Source organism: Emys orbicularis, chromosome 1 (assembly GCF_028017835.1).
Source record: "Emys orbicularis isolate rEmyOrb1 chromosome 1, rEmyOrb1.hap1, whole genome shotgun sequence".
NCBI lineage: Eukaryota > Metazoa > Chordata > Testudines > Emydidae > Emys > Emys orbicularis.
The window spans coordinates 369,104,065-369,126,471 of record NC_088683.1 but is presented as its reverse complement, the minus strand read 5'-3'; the positions used below and the strand labels follow the sequence as shown (position 1 = coordinate 369,126,471).

The 22,407-nt window shown below is 46.2% G+C and overlaps 2 protein-coding genes across 2 annotated transcripts; both read right to left on the bottom strand.

Moving 5' to 3' along the window:
* Positions 1–15,960: 15,960 nt before the first annotated feature.
* LOC135873804 (olfactory receptor 52R1-like) lies at positions 15,961–16,950 on the bottom strand. The gene has a single exon (XM_065398422.1). The coding sequence runs from the start codon at positions 16,948–16,950 to the stop codon at positions 15,961–15,963; it is 990 nt and encodes a 329-aa protein (XP_065254494.1).
* A 3,553-nt stretch (positions 16,951–20,503) lies between these two features.
* On the bottom strand, positions 20,504–21,532 carry LOC135873793 (olfactory receptor 52R1-like). Its single transcript, XM_065398413.1, has one exon. It carries the CDS (start codon positions 21,530–21,532, stop codon positions 20,504–20,506), a length of 1,029 nt encoding a protein of 342 aa, XP_065254485.1.
* Positions 21,533–22,407: the final 875 nt, after the last annotated feature.

Below are 22,407 nucleotides of genomic sequence, written 5' to 3'. Positions count from 1 at the left end.
GGACTAGGGGAGAAAGTGTCCAACTCAGAGGCAGAATGGTGTCTCCTGCATGTACTGTACGTTCCCCTGACTTCCTGCATGTGCCCAGGGTCTAGGGTGATGATCGCAGGACAAATGCCTGAATGGAGAGACAGTGTTAATACGAGACTCGGGGCTGTTCTCATGGGTGAAGCACATTGGTCACTCCTCACACACTGAAAACTGATATTTTCCTTCTTCAGAGGAATTAATTATGAACAACTGGCCCTTCTAATGCCAATTACATACTTCATGGCGCTCCATGCATCAATAATTCCTGCACATCATGGTGTGGGAAATATTAATAGGCACCAGCAGGAAACACAAGTGTGGATCCTGGTTATCCATCATGGATCCTTAATGCAATGAAACCCAGGCTAGAGTGTCCATGGTGTAGGTAGTTCCCCATTCACCCAGTTGTTCAACATTTGAGAGTGGAAAAAAAAGATTTTTTTTTTGCAAAGACATGTGCCAGTGGATACATCCCAACTAGAGCTTAGCTCAGGGAAAAGACCTGGGCATCATTGATAGCAACTCCACGGAAACACCTGCTCATTCGTAGCAGTAGCCAAACAAAGACAATGTTCATATGCTTAAGGGAGGGGATGGACAATAAGCTGCTCTGGACATGCGCTCAGTTTTAGTCACTCAGTCTCTATAAAGGATCTAGCAGACAGAAAGGGGGTTTCTGAGACAGGCTGTGAGAATGGGGGAGGCTGTCATATGTGGACTGAAAAGTCTGGGACTGTTTAGTTTAGAGAAGAGAAAAATAAGGGGGCTTATGATAGAGGAGAGGAAAATAAACAAATGGACTGATGACATTCAAATGGAAAAATGGAGAAGAGTTCCCAACCAGTAATATGTACAGACACTTGGTGCTTCAAAGGAGCCAATTCCCCAAAGTTTAGGCAACATATCAATAAAACTAATTGGGAGGTTAAATTTAGACAGAAACATGGGAATGAAACTTGGGAGTTCTTTAAGTTTATTAGATAGCTAAAACCCCACAATACCACAGCCGAGAAAGTGGAAAACTTTGGCTAAAAACCTGGTTCAGTGGCAAAGTGAAGGCAGTAATTGGGGCTGGGGGGGGGGGGTGAGCAACACATAACAAATTGAAAAAAGGGGAAATAGATAACAAACGATACAAATTGGAATTTATGAAAATTGATAAGTAACGTGAAAGGTATCAGGTAGAAATCCATGCGTGGCAGGGCTAAGGATCAAAAAAAGAGGTTATTAATTATATTAAGAAGAAAAGAAAGCCTGGAAAAGGTTTCGGCCAATTCCTAGAGAGAGAAAAGAAAATTGTTAATGTTGCAGAAAAGGCAGAAGTGTTCAAGAAATATTTTTGTTCTGCATTTGGAAAGAAGCAGTATGAGGTACTTATATCACATGAGCTGATGAAATATATCTATGTGAAAAAGCATAAATAGCACAGTGCTGTGTTAAATTTAAACTATTAAAAATAAAGGGAAAGCTTTAAAAAAGATTTGACAAGATTAGAAAACAGTGGAAGCTGGTATGGGATTAGTTAAAAAAAGTCTAGGAATATAATTAATGTCAGTCAATGACTGGGTTTATGGAAAACAGGTCTTGTCAAATAAACCTGTTTTCATCTTTTAATGAGAGAACACATTTGGTTGATCAAAGGAACTGCATAGATGCAATAGACTTCAATTTCTCTGAGTCATTTGATTTAGTAGGGGAAAACATTCAGATAAAAAAATAAACACTATACAAGATCAGTAGAGCACATGTTAAATGGACTAAAAACTGGCTAACTGATAGGTCTCAGAAAGGAGTTGTCAATGGGCCATTGTCAGTGAATCGGGCTGTTTCTGGTGGGTTTCTGCAGGGATCAATTCTAGGCCTGATGCTATTCAATATTTTAATCAAGGATCTGGAAGCAAATAGAAAATCAATGCAGATAAAATTAGCAGATGACCTAAAGATTGGCAGAGTGGGTACAATGAGGAGGCCAGAGCAGGTACATTGACTGATGTGGGTCGTTGGGTGAGCTGGGCCCATGCAAACAAAATGTTTTAATACACTCAGATGCAAAGTGATCCTCTCAGAACAGGGAATGCAGGCCCAACCGACAGACTAGGGCATTGTATTATGGAGCGCAGGGACCTGGAAGAGGATTTAGGGGTCATTGTGGACACCCAACTCATCGTGCGCTCCCAGTGTGATGCTATGACCAAAAGGGCAGATGTGATCCTTGGCTGCATAAACAGGGGAGTGGTGAGTTGAAGCAGGGGAAGGATTTTAACTCTGCACATGGCATTGGTGAAAACGACTGCATCCAGTCCTGGGACCCACATTTCAAAACGGTTGTTGAAACATTGGAGAGGGTGCAGAAAAGAGCCACAAAAATGAATTGAGCCTGGAAAAGATGCCAGACAATGATACACTCAAAGACCTTCATTTATTTATCTTAAATAGTAATAACGGTCTCTTTAATCTAGCCAAGAAAGGCAGAGCAAGGCAGGAAGCTGAAGTCAGACAAATTCCAGTTGGAATTAAGGACCCAATGTTTAGCAATGAGGGAGATTAACCTTTAGGACAAACTGTGTTGACCTCCAGCTGAGGCGTGATTTCCCTTTACAAAAACCATGTTTACTCTTCCCCCCAAAATTATGTTTATCTCTGTGTCTGACCATTTTTTTCTTTACTATCATTTCAACCACTTTGCCAGGTACTGAAGTCAGGCTTCCTGGCCTGTAATTGCCGGGATCACCTCTGGAGCCCTTTTTAAAAATTGGCATGACATTAGCTATCCTCCAGTCATCTGGTACAGACGCTGATTTAAACGATAGGTTACAGCAGGGCCGTAGCAACAAAGAACGTGGCCCCTTCTGAACGGTGGCCCCCTCCGAACATATGTCCGGGCGGGGCCCCTTACAATGCAGAAACTGGAATGTGATATATATTTTGCCACTTTTAGGGGCCCCCTTACTTGCGGGGCCCCCTCCGGTCGGAGGGTACGGAGGGCGCTCGCTACGCCTCTGGGTTACAGACTACAGTTAGTAGTCCTTCAATTTCACATTTGAGTTCCTTCAGAACTCCTGGGTGAATACCATCTGGTCCTGCTGACTTATTGCTGTTTAGTTTATCAATTTTTTCCAAAACCTCCTCTAATGACTCCTCAATCTCGGACAGTTCTTCACATCTCTCACCTATAAAGAATGGCTCAGATTTGTGAACTTCCCTCACATCCTCAGCTGTGAAGACCTATGCAAAGAATTCATTTAGTTTCTGTGCAATGGCCTTATCGTCCTTCACTGCTCCTTTAGCATCTCGAACATCTAGGGGCACCACTGGTTATTTAGCAGGCTTCCTGGTACTTAACAATTTTTTTGCTATTACTTTTTGAATCTTTGGCTAGCTGTTCTTCAAATTCTTTTTTAGCTTTCCTAATTATATTTTTTATACTTCGTTTGCCAGAGTTTATGCTCCTTTCTATTTTCCTCACTAGGATTTAACTTCCACATTTTGAAGATTTCCTTTTTGCCTCTCACTGTTTTTCTTTTAGGTTGTTGTTTATCCACAGTGCCACTTTTTTGGTTCTCTTACTATGTTTTTTTTAATTTGGGGTATACATTTAAGTTAAGCCTCTGTTATGGTGTCTTTAAAAAGTTTCCATGCAGCTTGAAGGGATTTCACTTTTAGCTGTACCTTTTAACTTCCATTTAACTAACCTCCTCATTTTTGTGTAGTTCTCGTTTCTGAAATTAAATGCTAAGTGTTGGGCAGATGTGGTGTTTTTCCTGCCATGTTAAATTTAATTATATTATGACAAGCGGTCTAGCTATATATGATCAAAGGCAGAAGAACTGGGTATGTTTAGTTTTGTGACAGTCAGCAGCGACCCCACTTAACAGCTAGCAGCCATTATGTCAGCCAGCGGCCATTGGGGGAAGCAGACACCTCAAGTACACAGTAGCCTGAACTTTTCAACTGTCTTCCCTTTCAAGGCCTTGAGGTAGTTGGAGCTGGTCCCAAACCGGTTTTCACTGACCAGATAGCAGAAGTACAGGGTCTGTTAACCACCAATCAAACGTTAAAACGACCAGGGCCTGTGTTTGAGTGTATAAAAGATCTTTGGCTTTTTGTATGAGTTAGAGTTTTTGTACCAAGGTGCAAAGCTCTCCTTTCTTCTGCAGAATAAAGCAACCTTTTCCTTATCCCTGTCTGGCTGTTATTGGCTCTCAGCTAGGCGGATCTGACATTTCGGTAACAGTTTGGAAAAGAGGAGATTGAGAGGGAACATGGTAGCAGTCTTCAAATGTTTGAAACGCTGCCATAAAAAAGATGGAGAAATGTTGTCTCTTGCCACAGAGGGCAGGACAAGAGGCAAAAGGTTCAAAGTACAGGAAAACAGATTTCAATTAAACCTCAGGGGAAACTTCCTAACAGTAAGAGCACTAGGACGATGGAACAGATGCCACGACAGGTTGTGGAAGCTCCTTCAATGGAGAGTTTCATAAGTAGGCTGGATAGTCACCTGTCTGGGATGGTTCAGCTCTTGGCAAGGGGTTAGACCAGATGACCCTTGTGGTCCCTTCTAACCCTATGTAGACCTCAGTCACATACAAGTCATTGGGCTCAACCCTGGGGTAACTGGGTCAAATTTAATGGCTTGTGCTATACAGGAGGTCAGATTGGGTGATCTAATGGTCCCTTCAAGTTTGAAACTATATGAATCTATTGATAAAGAAAGCAGATCAGGCATTTATATTCACTGTGTATCATAACACATGAACAAGGGGACATTCAATTACATTGAAAGTCTGAACATATAACACTGCTAAAAGAAAATTGTTTGCTTAAATCACATTTGGCCTGTGGAACTCCTTGCCACAGACATTGTTGGAGCAAAGAGCTTAGCTGAATGTCATTCACAAATGGATTGGCCCTTGTAGGTGGTGCTGTTGGCATCACGGTTAGTTAAGGCTGTCTGACACCTTCAATTAGGAGACCTGATTTTCAGTTGCTCATAAGTTTGCCAAACTTTAACCATTCGGACTGAAATTCCCCATGCAGTATGTCTGCTTCTGGCTGAATTGTTTTTTGAAAATTTCAGGCATAACAGTTCAGTTGACTTCTGAAATGAAGCTAGGAGAAAACGTGTCTTGCCCATGTTGACAATTTTTTTTATAATTATTCCAGCAGATAAAAGTCAAAGTCAAGTAACAGCCCCCTCTCCCCCCGTCAGTGGGGCCTAAGCAAACTACAGGCTATGGCCTCAGAATTTGACTTTTGTTTTCTACATCTCCTAACACCTTTCCTCCTGAAGGATCCACTGTGCCACTGAAATGCAGCCACTTTGGGGCTGGAGGCCCTGAGCCGGGGTGGGCATAGCAAAGAGGGACATTTAGGCCAATGATATTGGAGCAAATTCATCCCCTGTGGAAAGGGCCCTAGGGTTTTTAATGGCTGCACAGGGAGGAAAGGACCACAGACTTACTCTCTATCTCATCATGCCCACATTTCACTGGGTTTGTCGAGCAGGTGAGCTCCTCAGCTAGAGATGGGTACCTGTGAATCCTGAGATGGAAGCGTCTTCCCTGGGAATCCCCTTCAGGTAGCCGTGTCCAACACCTCTCTCACCCCAGCATCTGCAGCAACATCCCACACTGAAAGCCGACACAGGGGTGTGCAGTATCCATAATATAGCTGTGTGCAATCCCAGGGGGTTTCGCTCAGCATCTACTGGAGAAGCAGCATCTGAATGCAAACTGGCTGGAGACCAGCCTGTCTGCACTTCTGTGCTCTTTATCCACCTTTAGGAGTAAACAGTAATTAAGGGACTTTCCCAAAGGGAGATGAGAGCACTCGGGCTCTCTCCTTAGTCACACATGAATTGGCTGCTTTGTGTATATTTAAAAATTATAGTTGATTAGTACAAAACCTCAGGATAATGCCGAGATCTCCATAGGGTCTGATACCCTGTAAATGCCCAGGAGGAATGGGTAGGTAGTAGACAGAGAAATCTGGAGAAAGATGCCTGAGGGGAGACACAAACACTTTCTGCAGACACAAAGGGCTGTTGCTAAGGGATCAGAGATCTGTAATTCTCATCAGTAACTATCACCATACTGTGCAGCACCTTTCACTGAAGGATCTTCAAAACACCTAGCAAAGGAAAGTCTCTATGATCATATCCCCATTTTACAGATCGGTAAACTGATTCACAGGGAGAGTAACTTGACCAAGGTCACACAGAGAATGACAGACAGAACCCAGGAGTCCTGATTTCCCTGCCGTAACCACTGTCTCTCCATCAATAATTGAGCACATGACAAAAGGGAAATGGACTCACGGTCTAGCAGGGGCTGTTCGTGCTGTGGGTGTGAGGGATTTCCCCTGGGTGTAACCTGGAACTAGGGTACCACTGACCCCTCCGACATACCAATCTGGGCCCCCCTCACACTGGGAAGCTCTGACAAGCTGCAATCGTCTCCAGGTCTTGCACTTACACAGCCATACACAGGCAGGGACACACCCAGCTGCGGTTACATGAAAGCTTTCACTAGCCACTCATGAACCAACAATAGAGAGGCTCCAGCCACTTCCCCCAGCTCCCCAGCCTAGGATCCCAGAGCTGTACCGTCTTGCCCTAGTCAAATTCCTGACCAGTGTAAGTGTATTACCTGGTCCGCCCCTCCCTCAATGTGGTGATGACAATGCACCAGCCCCTGTTCCTGAGCAGATTTTCCTTTTGCATTTCAAATAACACACTGTATTAGGTAAAAATATATAAAACAGATTTATTGACTACACAGAAGGATAGATCAAAGTTAGTTACCTATGAAATAAACAAAATTACAATCTATGCAATATACAAGGAGTGTGTCACCCTGATGGAACAAACAGTCCGCCAATCTTCCATACACAGGCTAGAAACCCCTTCAGCCTGGGACCACAGCAACAGTTCAGTACTTGTTTCTAAGGTGGTTCCGGGTGTTGAGTTGTGGGGGAGTGAGGCCAAGAGATGATGTCGCTTCCCCCTGTTACAGCTTCTGCCATATGAAGGGAACTTCATTTTTCCAAGCAAAAGCCCCCAGAGCAGTTAGTGGAAAAATATGGGCACAAGACGGAGTCCAGTGTCACATGAGCTGGTCACATGCCCTTGCATGCTTCAATGAATCATAGCAGGTGCCATTGCCCATATCCTGGCTAGAACATTCATAGGAAAGTCCATCAGGTGGGGATAAGCTTCTTTTAAAGCCTATTGTGTTTCTTAATGGGCGTTTCCTTGGATAGTTCATCCAGAATGTGTTGGCTAGAGTGGATGTAAAGTACCTTGTGGGTGTTACCCAGGAGCAAACACACTTCAAATACTGGTACATAGTCACTATACATAACTTTAGGTACAAAAATGATACTCACATACAAATAGGGTAATCACATTCAGCAAATTATAACTTTCCCATTGATAGCTTACATGACATATGTTGTACAAAACACATCATAATCACATAACCATGGTAAATATGAGGGTGCCAGGGTGTTGCTTTGGGGAACAGAATGTTACACCTCCCCCCTTAGTTTACTGCAGGAGTATTAGTCACTGCGTAATGCGGAGACAATGTGCCCAAGACCCTCTTTAGCTTTTGACCATACAACTCTCAAGTATTGCAAACATTGTAGTGTTACCCACAGGTGTTCTTGCAAAGTTCTGTGTAGCTTTTAACACTTTATACAGCAGCCTAGTGATCTCAAATGAAAGTCAGCAAGTGTGCCTTCTCTGGGTCACTACTTCTACAAAACCTCTCTTTCTATCTGTATAGCTTTGTTAAGCATTGTGCTTTTCCAACTGGTGATTACTCAATACAGTTATTCATCAATGCCTTGAGGAGGTGTGCCTCAGTCTCCCCTTCCACACAGCAGACCAGGTTTATTATGGTTTCCTGTTGTGAAAAGCTTTGAGCCTGTTTACAGGAGTTAGCTGAGAAGCAGTATCCTCACATTGCTTCTTGTTTACTATTCCTAGCATGTCCAAAATCTTCCCCACAAATCATGCGTGTAACACCTTTTCATAGGATTTACCATCAGTACCAAATTCTTTCTTATAAATTATAAGAAAGTTCTAATATTAGCAACAAACTTTGCATCGTGAGATTTAACAATCACAGCAAATCTTTTATCACAGGTAGGCGTTTCCAAGTATTTTTATTACACCACGTCTTCTGCTTGAACAATTTGGTTTGTTCAATACCCATTGTGTCTTTTCAACACCTCCCTGAACCTTACCATGTATTAAATTACTCGTTTTCCTTTCTCCTCAGTGTCCCCTTCAGTAGGGATCTCAGTCTAAGGTCATCTTCAGGGTATTGATATGCCAGGGTCTGGTGAGGTTAGGATGTAAGGGGACTTTGCATGTTGGCTAGCCCTCTGTGGAGCTGCTTCCAACCCCAGGGTTATGCCCATGCAAAAAATCCCCCCCTCGTTTTTTTCCCTGTGATCCCACTCCCAGTACTGGGACCTCCTCCTCCCCCCCCCCCCCCGTTTCCTAGAGCGTTGTGATCTGTGCTCTCTGGGCTAAAAGGTGTGTCTTCTCCCAGTAGCTCTTTCAAAACTGCTTTTGGTGTCTTACCATCACAAGGAATTACCTCCTCCCCTCCATTTGATGGGTCGTTAGCATTTTCACAAACCACTATCTATTCAGTATGATCTATATCATGTCTTAAAGAGACAGAGTTAGTTTTCACAAGCACGTCAGGGACAAAGTCCTGAAAAGTCAGGACTTGGATTGGGGTACTCTCTGAAATCCCCCTCTCTGCCCCCGAGAGGTCAGTTGTTGGACTGATCCCCTCCAGGAGGTCAGTTACACAGTTCCCTCTCAAAGCCTGAGCCACAGGTTGGGTTCCTGGGTGCACAGACGCTGAATCATCCATTCTACCCTGGCCATCCTCCCCCATGTGATGAGTGAGGAGACATTCCTTTTCTCCCACTATTCCTTTTCTCCCACTATTCCTACCCCAGTTTCCTTCTCTGGACCCCTTGCTCTCTGGACCTTGCTCTAGGACATATACTGCTATGCTCTATAGCATGGGATCTATCCCCTCCTCAACTGTGAAGGACTCACAGCTAATCACCTGGACAGTTTTGTAACTTGCAGGCAGTACACCACCTGCACTTCCTGAGGTGGTGTTGCCTCCAGTTGCAGAGTTAATGGAATTCTCAACCACCCCCTCACTGGTTTCTAAGATTCCATCACCCTTCTCTGGGCTCCCCTCTGGGACACACCTCCCTATGCTCCCTAGAGCGGTATCTATCCTTGATTTAGATGTGATAGGCTTGCCATACCGCCTACTCTTTCCTATGCAGTGGCATAGTTTGCTTTGCTGCCCTTAATAATGTCCCTTTAACAAACTGCCAACTGTCTTCAATTGTTTTTCCCCTTCGACTTGCTTCCCATGGGAGGGATCTTACTTACCAACTCCCTGAGTTAGCTAAAGTCTGCCTTCTTGAAATCCACTGTCTTTATGTTGCTTTTCTCCCTCCTACCATTCCTTAGAATCATGAACTCTATCATTTCATGAACACTTTCACCCAAAGTGCCTTCCACTTTCAAATTCTCAACCAGTTCCTCCCTATTTGTCAAAAACAAATGTAGAACAGCCTCTCCCCTACTAGCTTTCTCCACCTTCTGAAATAAAAAAAAATTGTCTCCAACACATTCCAAGAACTTTTTGTATAATCTGTTCCCTGCTGTGTTATTTCCTCAACAGATGTCTGAGTAGTTGAAGTCCCCCATCACCACCAAGTCCTGTGCTTTGGATGATTTTCTTAGTTATTTAAAAAGAAAAGGCTCATCCACCTCTTCTTTCTGGTTAGGTGGTGTGTAGCAGACCCCTTCCATGTGTGGTAAAATGGCTGATATTTGTATGATGGATCCCACGCTTTTCCTGGCGGGGGGGCTAGGACACCACCCCTTGCCCCTGCTCTTGGGGCACAAAGGGCCTCACTCATGGCCCATGAAGGTGGTAGAGGAGGGAAGCGGGGGAGGGGTCTGAGTTTGCTCCTCACTCTGAGCCCCAGCCCCTCTCAACCCCTGCGGGTTTATTACCCTCTTCCCTCTTGGGTAGGGTTACCCTCAGTCATTGGTGCTGGGGAAGGGTCTCCCTTCCTCCATTTCTATGACCTTTCAATTGTCAGCAACACACCTCCAAACTCCAGTCCTCTCTCCTTCCTCGCACCACCCTGTCTGCCTGAAGCAGGGTTTTTTATTAGATTCGTGGCAGGGGCCTTCATTGACTACAGTTGCTCCAATTAACCTGTAGCAACCCTCCCTAGTCTACAGGGAACCACGCCTTAATTAGGCTAAGGATTATATATCTCCCCTCTATCACTCTCCCTCGGCTCCCTGCCCTGCCCTATCACACATGACAGCATCCTTGGTTTTTACCCCTTTTATCCTTACCCAGAGACTTTCAAAAAGTCTGTCTCCTATTTCCATCTCAGTCCAAGTGTATACTTATGAACCTTATGAAACACACAAAGCCTTTCAAAGGTAGTGAAGTATTCAGCAATATTACCTGCCTCGTTGTATGCAGGACACAGCTGTTCCCATTTGTGGATTTTTGGAGAGGTGGGAATCAGTGGAGTGGGAAGGTTCTGGTTCTACTTTTCCAGCAAGTCCAATTGGTGTTTCCAATCTCCCTCTTTCTTCTCAGTTTCTTGTTGTTTTAGTTCCATAGCCCTCCTGTGTTCAGCCTACTCTCTGGCAGCGTCTCTCTGCTTTAGCTCCAAAATTCTCCCATGCTATTTTTCTTTTTCTACTGCCTGAAATCTGAATAGCTCCAATTTCACAATTGTTTCACTGTTTTCCCTCATCTTACTGCTTTTCTGTCCCTACTTCCCTTTCCCAAAATAAGAAACAGGAAGGAACAAGCTGGCAACCTCTTTGACTGACCTCCAGCCACCACATTTAACATCTCACTTAAAATCTCCACACCAGTGTATCAAGTGCAAATCTCTCTCAGAACAACAAGTTGTGCATTTCACACTGCTCGATGCACCACTGTGACGGACTTCCCCAGGGTGCATCCTGGAACTGGAGCACCGCTGAGGCCTCTGGCATACCAGTCTGGGCGCCCACTCACACAGTGATAATGTGAAAAGCTGCAAACCCCTGCAGGACCTGCACTGACACAAACATTCTCAGGAAGGGACACACCCAGCAGAGTTACATGAATGTTTTTGGCAGTCACTCAGGAGCCAACAATAAAGAGGCTCCAGCCAATTTCCCCCATATCCCCAGCCTAGGATCTCAGAGCTGTACCATATTGTCCTGGTCAGAACCTGACCAGTGTAAGTTTATTACCCAGTCTGTCACTCCTTCAAAGTGGAGAGGAGAATGCACCAGCCCCGGAACAGTTTTCCCTTTACACTTCAAACAAAAAATTGTTTTTGGTAAAAAACAGAGATATTAACTACCGAAAGATAGATTTAAGTGATTCTAAGTAATAGCATACAGATCAAAGTAGATTACCTAAGAAATAAAGCAAAATTGTAATCTGAGTTCTATAAGCTAGACAGGATTTGAATCAAGCAGTGTCTCATCCTGATGGTTCCAACAGTTCACCAATCTTCCATAAACACTCCAGGATTTCTCCTTTTCATCCTCATCAGTCAAAGCCTTTTCCCTCTAGCTGTGTTTTCAGGTGTTCCATTGTGGGGGGAGTGAGACCAACTGGTGACACTTGTTCTCCCTTTCATAGCTTCTGCCATATAGAGGGAACTTCCTTGTCCCAAACAAAGATCCTAGCACAGTTAGTGGAGATGTTCAGGGACAAGATGGAGTCCAGTGTCACAGGAGCTGGTCACATGCCCTGCATGTTTCAATGAGTCATAACAGGGGCTGTTACCCATATTCTAGCTAGAACATCTTCAGAAAAGTCCATCAGGTGTGGATGAGCTTCTTCCATGGCCCACTGTGTTCATTGACGGGCCATAAACTTGAATAGTCCGTTCACAATGTGCTGGCTAGACCAGATGTAAACTACCTTGTGGGACTTACAACAGAAGCAAACACATCTGACATACAGGTACATAGTCAATATTCGTAACTTCATGTACAAAAATGAGACATGAATACAGATAGGATAATCATCTTCAGCAAACCATAACCTTTCCATCGACAACTCACATGACATATTGTGTACAAGCTTTGCTGCAATTATATAACAGTGGTGAATTTGGGGTTGCCAGGGTGTTACTTTGGGGTACAGCGTGTCAGAGCAATATATCTATAGAACTACAGCTCTCTGAGATCTAATTTTGTATTTTTATATAAGACATACACCCATGTTCTGAAAAAGACTGCATTCTGCTCTGTACCACAGGAGGAAAGCAAGCTGAGATACAGAGAAAAAGAAAAGGAAAGAGTGTTTTCCCTGCTACTCATCACATGTGCAATACGTGACCCCCTGAAAATGTCCCTATAACTTTCCTTGTTTAGTGAGAGTCACCTGAACTTTCTGTTTGTCAACCTCACCCTAACACACGTCACTGGATCAACAGACCTTTTGTCACAGCATCTGGGAAGCTATTCATCTGGTCAATCATCATGATCATCATGGCAAATGTCAAAGGAACGTAGCCTCCTTGAAAACCAAGCGCTGTCCAGATCAATCTCTGGAAAGGGGTTGAGGTGGTCAGGTTGTATATTCGCGCAGTGGCAGTCATATTGTGCCACCGAAGTTTGGCACAAACATGATCACTGGCCTTGTAGTGGCATTCCTCAGTGTGCCCACTTCAGAATTCCTGGTCTTTCACTCTAGTAATGTGTCCCCAGCCTGAAAGCTGCCAAAACTGACACAGCTGATGAGGGCACTTGCTGGGTTCAATATGTGTGATCTTGTGCTACCCCTTGATACGGACCAGCTGCTGGAGACCATGAGCAAACAGTATGTTAGGAATCATTTAAAAAGGGGTAGAGAATAAGACGGAGAAGATCTTATTGCCCTTATATAAATCCATGGTACGTCCACATCTTGAATACTGCGTACAGATGTGGTCACCTCATCTCAAAAAAGAGATACTGGCATTAGAAAAGGTTCAGAGAAGGGCAACTAAAATGATTAGGGGTTTGGAACGGGTCCCATATGAGGAGAGATTAAAGAGAGTAGGATTTTTCAGCTTGGAAAAGAGGAGACTAAAGGGGGATATGATAGAGGTATATAAAATCATGAGTGATGTGGAGAAAGTGAATAAGGAAAAGTTATTTACTTGTTCCCATAATATATGAACTAGGGGCCATCAAATTAAATTAATGGGCAGCAGGTTTAAAACAAATAAAAGGATGTATTTATTCACACAGCACACAGTCAACCTGTGGAACTCCTTGGTTGAGGAGGTTGTGAAGGCTAGGACTATAACAGCGATTAAAAGAGAACTAGATAAATTCATGGAGGTTAAGTCCAGTAATGGCTATTAGCCAGGACGGGTAAGGAATGGTGTCCCTAGCCTCTGTTTGTCAGAGGGTGGAGATGGATGGCAGGAGAGAGATCACTTGATCATTGCCTGTTAGGTTCACTGCCTCTGGGGCACCTGGCATTGGCCACTGTCGATAGACAGGATACTGGGCTGGATGGACCTTTGGTCTGACCCAGTACGGCCATTCTTATGTTCACTGAAAATGTCAGCCCAGAGTTCCTCACCCTTCCTCAGCCCCGACATTTCGCGTCCATCAATGGGAGCTGGGGTCCCCCTTGTTTTGTAGATCTGCAGCTTTGTAGCAAGCCTGCTGCCAAGAAATCCCCACAAAGGCTGCAGAAGGGAACAGGGCAGCAGCTGCTGCTGTACGAGCGACCATATATTTTGAGCAGCCTCCAGCCCTGTCTATGAAGCTGCCACCTGCCCAGTTTGCAACGGCAGGTTGCTTGATGGTAATGGCCAGGGTAGTTTTACGTGGATTAATAACCAGAGTAATGCACACTGCCTTCATGCCCAGCCAGATCAGCTCTCAGATGCAGCGATTCACAGCGCTACACCTGCAATTGCCACTGAAATTGATGGAATAACAGCCCCTTAAGTTTTTGTTACTGGCACCTAGGATTGTATGTACATTACAAGTTGCAGAGAGAGGGAGGCCGTTCTGAGGAGCACTACCCAAGGGAGAGACAAATCATCTCCTTGACCCCAAACCAGCACTGTCTGGTTCAGGAAACATTTCCTTCAGGGATTCTGGCTGGATCGGTCCAGAAACCAGACCACTTGCGGAAACACCGAGGGCAGAGGAGCAATGTTTGGGTGAAGATAACATCTTGTGGACACCTCCCCACCCAGCCCCACTCCCCTTCCACACACAGTCCCCTAGCATCCGTGTAGCAGCTCCAGGTTTCCTGTCACAGCCTCGCTTAAGGTACCGCAGCTTGACACCTACCAGGCAGGTATGTTTGGGTCCCACACACTGGACCCATGTGCTTTTGAGTCGGAGCAGGATTCAGGACCTGTGTCTGGCTCTGCATTTCTACACCCACTCTTGGGGCGCAGCTTCCGTTCTAGCGCCTCCCTCTGGAAGTGGAGACCTGCATGCCAAGGCCCTGAGACTAGTTTTGGCTCAGCTCCCGCAGACTCTCCAATTGCTTCAGCACATGTTCCCAGAGCTCCCCCTTCGGCACACTCTGTTTCCAGTTTCTCTCTTTTGGGGCACATGATTCCTAAAGCAAACACACCCAGGCCTTGCAAAAGGGGTTGCTAAAACAATTCCTCTACTTTAGACAGCACAGGAGAAACCAAGTTCCAGGTAAGCGCAATACAACACCTGTATGCCATTCCTTACATCTGTGTCCTCACCACCTGAAGCATTCTTTGAGATTTTGTCAGAGCCCTCTGGGGTTTCCGGCCACCTCCTGAAACTCATGGCTTCTCCTCCAGCTGGAGTCTGTCTCTCTGCTGCAGCCATAGCCCTGCAACCAAAAAGTCCCCTCTGCTGCCTGTGTGCCTCTCTCCTGCCCCAGCTTCTTCTGTCTCATTCAGTCTCTGTTTTTAAAGGGCTGGACCAACCCCTTCTCTTTGTGTTCCCTCTTCTGGGGAAGTTCCACTTCTTCCACACCAACCCCTCTGCAGAGAAGTTGGGGGAAACTGGCTTTATCTAGAATGCTGTTACTTTGACCAACCTATGTATAGATACATGCCTCTGCCCCAGCCTCCTGTCTCTGACTATGAGGAGCATGAGCGAAGAGTAAAGTAAAAGCCCAAAGACATAAGGATACAGGCAGATCATACAATCAAACGTGAGTTAATAGGGTTTCCACCCATCTGGGTTTTGCCCAGACAGTCGTGTTTTTGGCTTCTGTCTCCAGGTGCCATTAAGGGTTTACAGGTACCCAGATTTCAACCAGAAATTCTGCTCAAAAAGGGGACCTGGCAGTATCCGGTTACTGCGGGGCGGAGAGAGGCATTGGGTCATTAACCCACGGCAGCCTCTGCTCAGCTGTGGCCACCTCCTACCTGCAGCCAGGCTCCTTGTCAGGCTGCAGCAGCTCCCTTCCCAGACATGGAGCAGAGGGAGCCCAGGTGTGGGAGGAAGGTGGAGATTATCCAACGAGTGGCGTGGGGAGGGGAGAAGAGGGATGGGCCTGGAGGGAAGAAATGGAGAAGGCTGTGGAGACACGAGCGAAGAGGTGCAAAAATGGGTGGGGCCTTGAGGGAAGATGTGGAGCAGGGGAAAGAAGCGGGGCAGAGGCAGGCCTCAGGGGTCCAGTTGCCATCAATTAGAATGATGGCAACCCTATGAGTTACAGAGTTGTACAAAGACCGATTCCTCAGTTTGTCATGCTGAGACAGCAGGGCAAGGTCAGGAAAGTGTTTAATGTCTATTTGACTGTCCAGTCAGTGATTCAGGGAAGAGGGTCCAGCACCATGTCACCAGCCAGCTCTGTATGGAGCTCAGTCTGAGAGCCAGAGCACCAGGAAAAAACATTATTCCCTGTATGAGTAAAGTGCCGGAGCAGCCTGTCCCGGGTCTGTTTGGTCTTTAGCCCGTAGGTGATGGGGTTTAGCATGGGGGGGCACCAGGAGGTACACATTGACCATGAGAACATAGAATTGCAGGTCCACACTGTGGCCAAAATGGTACGTGAGGGAGGAGAAGATAACTGGGATGTAAAAGGTTAAGATGGTGCAGAGCTGGGTGCAGCAGGTCCCAAAATTCTTGAGCCGGGCGCCCTTTGTGGGGAGGCTGAAGATGGCCCTGAGGATCTGGATATAGGACACGGCAATAAAAATCACATCCAGACCAGTCACCCAAATTGCCACCGAGAGACCATAATAACTACTGATGTGGGTGTCAATGCAGGCCAGCTTCACCACAGCCCTGTGCTCGCAGTACGAGTGGGGGATGATGTTTGTTCTGCAATATGTCCACCACCTCGCCAGGAAGGTATAGGGTAGTACGAGAATGCCACCATGTAGCACTACGTCTGGGACAATTTTGGCCACCACGGGGTTTGTCAGGGTGGCAGAATAGCTCAGGGGATCACAGATGCCCACATAGCGATCCAAAGCGATGGTCACGAAGATCCCAGACTCCATCACTGAGAACGAGTGAATGAAGTACAGCTGGGTGAGGCAGGCACTGAAATCGATCTCCCTGGAATTGAACAAGAAGATGCTCAGCGTTTTGAGCAGGATGGATGTGGACAGGACCAGGTCGCTGCTGGCCAGCATGCAGAGGAAATAGTACATGGGTCCATGGAGGCTTGGGTCCATCTTCTCAATGAACAGGATGGTGAAATTCTCAAAAATGGCTATGACATACATGGTGCAAAAGATGCAGAAGTTGGCTGCCTCCAGTCCAGGAATGCCCAGCAGGATGAAGGTGGAGGGGTTGGTGAAGTCGGTTGTGTAGGAATCTGACATGGAGTAGGGGAGAAGGTGTCCAACTCTTTTGCAGAACAGTGTCTCCTGCATGTACCGTACGTTCCCCTGACTTCCTGTATGTGCCCAGGCTCTAGGGGATGGATGCAGTACAAATGCCTGGATGGAGAGACAATGTTAATATGAGACACTACATGCATTCCTGGAGACTGTTCTCATGGGTGAAGCAGATTGGTGGCTCTTCACACACTAAAAATGACATTTTCATTATTTAGATAAATGAATTATGAACAATTGACCCTACTAATACCAATTCCAGAATTGATGGTGCTCCATGTGTCAATAATTCCTACATGTCGTGGTGTGGATAACCTTAAGAGGTACCAGCAGGAAACAAGAGTGTGGATACTGGTTATCCATCATTGTTCCTTAATGCAATGAAACCCAGGCTAGAAATTCCATGCTGTAGGGAGTTCCCCATTCACCCGATTGCTCAAAATCTGAGAGTGGAAAAAGAATGGAAAGGATTACATTCAAATGGAGAAACAGAGAATAGTTCCCAGCTAGGAATAGATATAGATACTTAATGCTTCAAAAGAGCTAATTCCTCAAAGCTGAGGCAAATTACCAACAAAACTCATTGGTAGGAAAATTTAGGACAGAAAAATGGGAATGAAACTTAGGAGTTCTTTAAGAAGAGTTTATTAGATAGCAAAAAGCCACAATTCCACAGTTAAGGAGGTGGAAAGCTTTGTCTAAAAAATTGGCTTACTGGCAAAGGGAAAGCAGCAATGGAGAAGCAATATATAACATATGGGGGAAAGGGGAAATAGACAACAAGTAATACAAATTGGAATTTATGAAAATTGAAAGGTATCAGGAAAAAATCTGTGCTTGGAAGGGTTAAGGATAAAAAAAGGATGTTATTAAGTATATTAAGAAAAAAATACATCCTGTTAAATGTTTAGGCCAATTACTAGAGGGAGAAAGTAAACTTGTTAATGTTGCAGAAAAGGTAAATATGTTCGAGAAATATTTTTGTTCTGCGTGTGGAAAGAAGCAGTGTGAGGTACTCAGCTCACTTGACACAATGAAATACTTTCCAATCTATGATCAGTCAAGAAGGGTGTTAAACAGCATCTACAGTAGAATCTTAGAGTTATGAAGTGACCGATCAACCACACTTCTTCTTCAGAACCACAAGTATGCAATCAGGAAGCAGCAGAGCCAAATAAAAAGCAAATACAGGACAGTACTGTCTTAAACATAGTACAGGAAAACATTCAGATAAAAAAAATGAACACTGTACAGTATCAGTAGAACACATGTTAAATGGGCTAAAAACTGGCTAATTGATAGATCTCTGTAGGAGGGTCCGGACTCACCCCTGCGGCGCCTCCTGCTGGTCGTCCAGGGAATTAGCTCACCAGCCTCTGGAGCGCCCTCTGCAGGCCGGTGATCCGCCTTGTCCTCTTCTGTACTGGCCCCGTGTCCCTCCCAGGACCCCAGTGCCCCTTGCTCTGGGTGCTGCCCCCTGGCAATACCCACACAGATCTGGGTCTCCCCTCCCTGGGGAACCCCCACCCACTATCCCCACCTTGCCTCAGCACTAGGCCACTGCCAGTCACCAACTAGCCCCCGCTCCCTGGGGCAGACTGCAGTATAGGCCACTCATCACTAGCAAGGAGGGTTTGGACCTGCTGCCTTGGCCTAGCCCTGGGTTGCCCTCTGCAACCCCCAGTACCCCTGGCCTACTACCAGACCGCAGCCTGGGGCTATCCAGGCTGGAGCTCCCCAGCTCCTCAGCCTTTCCCCAGCCCTGCTCCACCCAGGTACTCTATGTCTAGCTCCCTGCAGCCAGGCCCTTCTCTCTCTGAAGGCAGAGAGAGACACTTGAGCTCCTGGCTCCTAGCCTCTTAGATAGGCCTGCTGAGGCTGTTTGGGGCATGGCCCCAGCTGCACCCACTTCCCCCAATCAGCTCAGCCTTCACACTGCCTACTCCCTGGGCTATCTCAGGCCCTTCCAGGCCGGAGCAGGTGTCCACCCTGCTACAATCTCACAATGCAGTTGTCAGTAGACCATTGTCAGGGAATGGGGGTGTTTCCAGTGGGGTTCTGCAGGGATCAGTTCTAGGCCTGATGCTATTCAATACTTTTATCAATGACATGGAATGAAATAGAAAATCACAGTAGATAAAATTGGCAGACGACCCAAGGATTGGCATAGTGGTGGCTGTAGTAGGAAGAGAGTCGGAGACATAAGCCCCTGTATCAGAGGCCTGGTATGAGACAGGGCCTGCTCACAGAATCTGGGAAGAACAGGGCCTATATTGCAGAAATACACATTCCTAAGAAATCGTTGTTGCTACTACAGTTATGCAATTGTAAAAAATCCTGCACAAAATGTCCTGTCAAGTGTCAATGGGAAAGTTATGATTTCCTAGGTATGACTATCCTGTTTATAGGCATGTATCATCTTTGTGTCTGAAGTTATGATGTACTGGCATCAGAGGACCAATGCCAGTTCATGGCCAGAGCAGTGGTGTTGGGGGGTCAGGACTCCTGGTTCCTATTCTCAGCCCTACCGCCTACTCATTGTGTGGCCTTGAGTAAATCACTTTGCCACTGCGTGGCTCAGTCCGTCCATGACAGGGGGATAATACTGCTAGCAGCCAGATAAAGAGCTTCTAGATGTAGTGATCAAAAGCGTCACTCAGAGCGAATGTTAGACTCAGCTTCACTGTTCAGCTTCAGCCCCTGGGCAATGGGTGCTCTGTAGTTCCAGATAAGGTGCTGTGTATTTGTGTAAATAGCCGGCTAATGGTAGATGTGCCGTTTATCTCCCTCCCTATCAGCTACTGCAGCCACCTTGGCCTCTGCCCAGCATCCTGCCTTCCCAGCTAACACAGGGGCTGATCCTTCCGCCTCTCTCAGCTGTTATCAACCTAGCTTAAAAGCTGATCCCTTGCCTGGCCCCCAATGCCTGGCTCAGGGCAAAGGGGTCCCAGCCCATAATCATTGCATAGATCCTGCCTCCTACAGGCTCCCAGCCAGGAAGACCAAATGGGATCTGAAAGCTAAAGAAACAAGTCACACAACGGTCTCTTCCCTCAGGACTTTGTAGCCAAGTTTTAAGGCCCAGATGCTGTATGACGCACAATCTCACCCACCTGCCATTCAACCCTGCTCCCAACACTCAGCTGCTTTTATGTGATTTCCTGGTATCCCTCTCCACTCCTGACTGGCCTGTTGGCCCCAGCACTGCTTGCTTGCTGCACTCTCTGCAGGCTCCTTGTCAGGCTGCCGCAGATCCTGTCTCAGCCCCAGAGCAGAGGGAACTCAGCTGGTGAGGGAGATTCAGCTAGTGATGGGTGGAGAAGAGGAGCAAGCGAGAGGGTCAGCGCCTTGCGGGGAAAAGCTCAGAAGTGGGTGGAGCCTTGAGATGAGATGTGGAGCAGAAGCTGGGCATTGGAGGGAGAGGCAGGGCAGGGGGCAGGACATCAGGGCTTCAGTTACCAGAAATTACAAAGGAGGCAACCCTATGAGCTAATGAGTTGTACACAGACCGATTCCCCAGTTTGTCATGCTGACAAAGCAGACTAAGGTCAGGAAATGATTTAATGTCTCTCATTGATCAGCAAGTGATTCAGGGAAGTGGACCCAGCACCAACTCACCACCCAGATTTGGACGGAACTTGGTCTGAGAGCCAGAGCACCAAGAGAAAATTTTTGTCCCTTTATGTGTAATGAACCGGAGAAGCCTGTTCCGGATCTGTTTGGTCCTCACACCATAGATAATAGGGTTTATCATGGGGGGCACCAGGAGGTACACGTTGCCAATGAGAACATGGAAATGTAGGGGCACATTGTGGCCAAAACGGTACGTGAGGAAGGAGAAGAGAGCTGGGATGTAAAAGGCTAAGATGGCGCAGAGGTGGGAGCCGCAGGTCCCAAAAGTCTTGAGCCGGGCGTCCTTTGTGGGGAGGCTGAAGACGGCCCTGAGGATCTGGATATAGGACACGGCGATAAAAATCACATCCAGACCCATCGCAAAGAATAACACAAAGAGGCCGTAGTAACTACTGACACGGGTGTCAGCGCAGGCCAGCTTCAACACAGCCATGTGTTCACAGTGCGTGTGGGGAATGATGTTGATTCTGCAATATGGCCATTGCCTTGCCAGGAGGAAAGAGGGCATTATGATCATGCCACCACGCAGGACTACGGCCACACCGATGTTGGCCACCACGGGGTTTGTCAGGATGGTGGAATGTCTCAGGGGGTGGCAGATGGCCACATAGCGATCCAAAGCCATGGCCACGAAGATCCCAGACTCCATCACTAAAAAGCAGTGAAGGAAGTACATCTGGGTGAGGCAGGCACTGAAATCTATTTCCCTGGAACTAAACCAGAAAATGCTCAGCGTTTTGGGCAGGATGGACGTAGACAGGACCAGGTCGGTGATGGCCAGCATGCACAGGAAATAGTACATGGGCACACGGAGGCTTGGCTCTGTCTTTACGATGGACAGGATGGTGAAGTTCCCCAAGATGGCTATGACATATATGGCACAGAAGGGGATGGATATCCAGACATGGGCTGCCTCCAGGCCAGGAATGCCCAGCAGGATGAAGGTGGAGGGGTTGGTGAAGTCGGTTGTGTTGGAATCTGACATGGAGTAGGGGAGAAGGTGTCCAACTCTGAGGTAGAACGGTGTCTCCTGCACGTACCGTACGTTCACCAGACTTTCTGTATGTGCCCAGGCTCTAGGGTGATGGTAACAGTACAAATGCCTGGGTGGAGAGACAATGTTAATATGAGAGACTACATGCACTACTGGTGGCTGTTGTCATGGTTGAAGAAGATTCATCGCTCTTCACACACTGAAAATGATATTTTCATTATTCAGATAAATGAATTATGAAACACTGACCTTACTAATGCCAATTCCATATTTTATGGTCCTCCATTTGTCAGTAATTCCTACACATCGTGGTGTGGGAATCCTTGATAGGCACCAGCAGGAAACCGGAGTGTGGATACTGGTTATCCATAATTATTCCTTAATGCAATGAATCCCAGGCTAGAGAACTCATGCTGTAGGGAGTTCCCTATTCAGCCCATTGCTCAAAATCTGAGAGTGGAAAAAAACAAAGCACTTTGTATGTACCTGCCTACTGTATTTTCCACTCCATGCATCTGATGAAGTGGGTTTTAGCCCACGGAAGCTTATGCCCAAATAAATTTGTTAGTCCCTAAGGTGCCACAAGTACTCCTAGCTGTTTTTGTCAATAAAGAAAGTAGATCAGGCATTTATATTTACTGTGTCTCACAACACACGTACAAGGGAACATTCAATTATATTAAGCAACAGAGGGTCCTGTGGCACCTTTAAGACTAACAGAAGTATTGGGAGCATAAGCTTTCGTGGGTAAGAACCTCACTTCTTGCATCTGAAGAAGTGAGGTTCTTACCCACGAAAGCTTATGCTCCCAATACTTCTGTTAGTCTTAAAGGTGCCACAGGACCCTCTGTTGCTTTTTACAGATT